Source organism: Arachis ipaensis, chromosome B04, assembly GCF_000816755.2.
Source record: "Arachis ipaensis cultivar K30076 chromosome B04, Araip1.1, whole genome shotgun sequence".
NCBI classification, from domain to species: Eukaryota; Viridiplantae; Streptophyta; class Magnoliopsida; order Fabales; family Fabaceae; genus Arachis; species Arachis ipaensis.
Window position 1 is genome coordinate 130261207 of NC_029788.2, and position 3753 is coordinate 130264959.

The following is a 3753-nucleotide window of genomic DNA, read 5'->3' on the forward strand; positions in this document are numbered from 1 at the left end:
ATTCGAGATTTTATTATATTTGTTATTAACAGATATCTTTAAATTCAAAATACAAGTTTTTGTTTGAAAGATAATTTAGTATATAAAACTAAAATTATTAGCTAACTTTATAAATGAATGTTTTAGCAAATTTCTTTTAAAGAACTAATATTGATGTCCATTTTTTAAGTGGTTATAATATATAATATGTGATTTTAGTTAACTTAGTCCATCTTAATTGTTTTAACATTATTATTTTTTTTTTCACTTATTTGGGTGTGCAGGTAAAAGAAAACCAAAATTGAAATATTGCTTGAAAAATTAAATGTGTCATCCCTATGCGTAACAAAATATTGGTATCAAAGAATTTCAAATGATAAACCTTTCAAAATTCACTACCCATCAATTATTAGAAGTGTTTATGGTGAAACTTGAGCTAAATGTGCTAGTGCAAGGCTCTACTGTTAAGGCAGCTTCATTTGATAAAATTGAGGAAGATTACACCAATCCTCAGTCACAATTCACAAAACAAAAGTAAAAACAGACACAATAGAGTAAGTAATCTGATCATCCAAAGCAATCTCAAAGGAATAAAAAAAGTAGACATGGCTGATGTCATAAGTTTAAGAACAACTTTGTAGGAAAGTATATAACTATAGTTAACTGCAATATCTAACAAAATTTTATGAGGTTACAAGGCATATTCGGAATCAACCTCACAGTTTAGCCTACAACAACAACCACCATTGTCAAAACCTTACACTCAAAGCTCATCCTCCATCCTCAAGTATTCTCCAACATCAGCCTGGTGCAAAACAACAATTGCACTGGGGTCGAGCTTCCTACAATCTTGTGTTGATTTGGCAGCCACCCCAAAGCCCAACGGCACATCAGCCATTGAAAACACCACAACCCCATCGCCGGGGGCAATGTTCTCGGTGATCCTCCCTAATGCACTTTTCAAGACATGGTTTCCATACAAAAAGGACATCTCTGACTGCGGCTTGAGCCACACCTTGTGCTTGGCATTGGCGGCGAGCAGGTTGAGGGCCTGAACGGTGAGATGGAAGCTTCCACCGTGGGTGTATTTGCCAATGCAGGTTCCAAGGGAAACGAGGCTGGGCCTGGCAACATTGGTGGCACGCTTCACAAGCGACTCGCTCGCATAGTAGATCTTGTTCTTGTGGAGACGGAAGCAGTATCGCCCAGGATTTGGTTCAGGGCCTTCATGAGAGGGATTTTCCACAATGTTCTTGAGGTTGTTTCCCACAAACTTGAACAGCTTCTCGAACACTGCCGTTGTCTCCTTCTCGTCCAAAGGCCTCATCTTTCAGAACTGCAGTATTTGGCTTCTCAGATTTTACGGATGTAATGTTGTTCGTATCAAACCTGAAATGAATATAAACAATTTTAATGACTAGAAAGTAGAAACAACATTTTCATTGCCTTATCAAAATTCAAAAATTCAATGATCAATCAGAAGCAACTGTGTGCATATGTGCGTATGTTTTTCAAATTCTAGCTGAACTAATTAAAACAACTTTTAATTACTAGAAACAACCCTAGTAATGAGCATCTGAAATGTTAAAAAAAAAATTCAATTAGTAGAAACAACTTTGATAGTAAGCAGATGAACCAATTAAAAGAACAACTCTAATGAGTAGTGAACAACTAAAACAATAAGCATCAATCAACCTAATCCAGATACACAATCCTTTCTTCAGATGAAAAAATAGTAAACTCCATAAACCTACTATGGTAATTGGTACCAAGAACCATATCAGCAGAGATGCAACGATTTTTGCCACACCCCAGTTCCCCAAATTGTTAGACACCATAGACATTATTCCAACTTGCCATCATAGCTTGAAACATAACACCATTAAATTAATATAAGATATTATATATTTTCATTAATTACCAACTAATTATGAACTCAATTAGTTACGTGTACATTCTCAAAAAATTCAATTGAATTCAAAGGTCCATTTTTCATCTCGGCAGAATCGAGACAAGCAGAAAAAGAAAAGGATATCGCATCACAATACCTAACACACTAAATTCACATCATCAAATTCATATTTGTATTACTCATTTTTCCTTATTCTCCTCTCATTTTTCAATTTTCATGAACCAATATTCTGCCATAGACCTATAACCTTTCACCCACAGAGAAAACCCTATCTTCTGACCAAAATGGAGCCCCACGACAAAGTTTTTTAAAGGAATCGCACATATTCTGCCATAACCTATAACCTTTCACCCACAGAGAAAACCTTCTCTTGTGACCAAAAAGGAGTCCCAGAACAAAGTTTTAGAAAGAACTCACAGCAAAAAGAAACGTTTTTTTCACTTCCTTTGTTCTGCAGTCATGGTTCCTTCGTTCTTATACCCAAAATATATCTAATAGTTTAAAGTTTGGGAAACATAGTTCATAAGAATATAAGATAATGCCAGAGTTACCATTACCAAGTAGTCTGAATTTCAGTTATTATTTGCCCCCATTCTTTTAAATAAAAGTTAAAATTTCAGCACAAAAAGGTAGGATGAGTGTGCCATATCCATGTTATGGAGATAGTGGCCATTCTTTTGTTATCTCTGGTGAAGAAAACTAATTGAAAACCTAAACCCTAAATCAGTCAATAAATTACATAATTAAAATCCTAAATTTAAAAACTAATTAATAAATCAGCGAATCCTGTTTATCTAAAATTTAAAAACCTGAATCAACTAATTATTATTACAGCGAATTAGTTAATCGATGTAAAGAAGAAGCTGACTGAAAATTGAAAAAGTGGGAAGAAGGAACTCACCAATCACGGCGAGCAGCTACCAGAGGCGAGACGAAGGGGTGACCGGAGAGAAAATGAAGGCGGAGGCGAGGTCAAGAAGATGACGGCACACGAACCAGAAGCCACGAGTGCACGACGAGACGTCGGTGACGTAATGTGTGAGCAGAGCTGCTGCTGCTTCTGCTTGTGTGCGAGTGTGAGACGAGGGGATTGAGAGACGAGTCTCTCAAGTGGGTGTGAGAGGGGGAGTGGAAAAATTAGGTTTCTTTTTTCAAAAAGAAAAACGACGTCGTTTCAAGATTTTGGTTTTTAACAAGCATGACAGGGTTTTTTACGGCCCAAGTGCCTAACCCAAATACCCAAGTATCTGACCAAAAACAGTAACACTAGTTCGTACGAGTTTTGACTTTCGAATTAATGTTTGGATATTAAAATCATTCATCAAAATCAATCCAGTTCCAAACGCGTTTGGTCAACATGAAGGTCGAACAAAATGAAATTTCAACATGGATAGTTTTATTTTTAATTAATCAAGTTTTCTATTTTTAAAAAATTACTTTTATTTTTATTTAATTTATTATTATATTTGTTACTGTAAAATTTATAACTACTTGCAATATATTGATTTTTTACAAATTAAACCATAAATAAATTTTGTAACAATTTTTTGAAATTAGTAAAATTTTTAAAATAAATTAAACTCATTTTAATTATTTTTTTTATTCAAAATATTCAAATTTTATGTCAAAAATATATTTAAAATTAAATAAACAATATAAACATATCCAAATTTATGTATTGACACATCTAAATTATTGGTATTGTAATTCTCTAAATTACATATTAGATACAGAAAAAATTAAATTTAAATACACATCTAAAATTTATGTAAAAAAACTTATATATGGACATGAAAACATAATAAACAATATAAACACATTTAAAATTAAATATTGACACATCTAAATTACCTTAATATTAT

General features: G+C 33.4%; 1 protein-coding gene and 1 long non-coding RNA gene across 2 annotated transcripts; one reads left to right on the plus strand and one right to left on the minus strand.

Moving 5' to 3' along the window:
* Positions 439–2941, minus strand: LOC107635515 (60S ribosome subunit biogenesis protein NIP7 homolog). The gene is made up of 2 exons (XM_016339000.2): positions 2793–2941; positions 439–1368 (listed from the first exon to the last, which is right to left on the minus strand). Exon 2 carries the CDS (start codon positions 1304–1306, stop codon positions 743–745), a length of 564 nt encoding a protein of 187 aa, XP_016194486.1. The 5' UTR covers positions 1307–1368; positions 2793–2941; the 3' UTR covers positions 439–742.
* On the plus strand, positions 2782–3049 carry LOC110271360. The gene is made up of 2 exons (XR_002362045.1): positions 2782–2899; positions 2938–3049. It is a non-coding gene; the product is annotated as an uncharacterized LOC110271360 (long non-coding RNA).

Coding starts and splice junctions, on each gene's coding strand:
- LOC107635515 (XM_016339000.2), bottom strand. CDS start 1,306: ATGAGGCCTTTGGACGAGAAGGAGACAACGGCAGTGTTCGAGAAGCTG.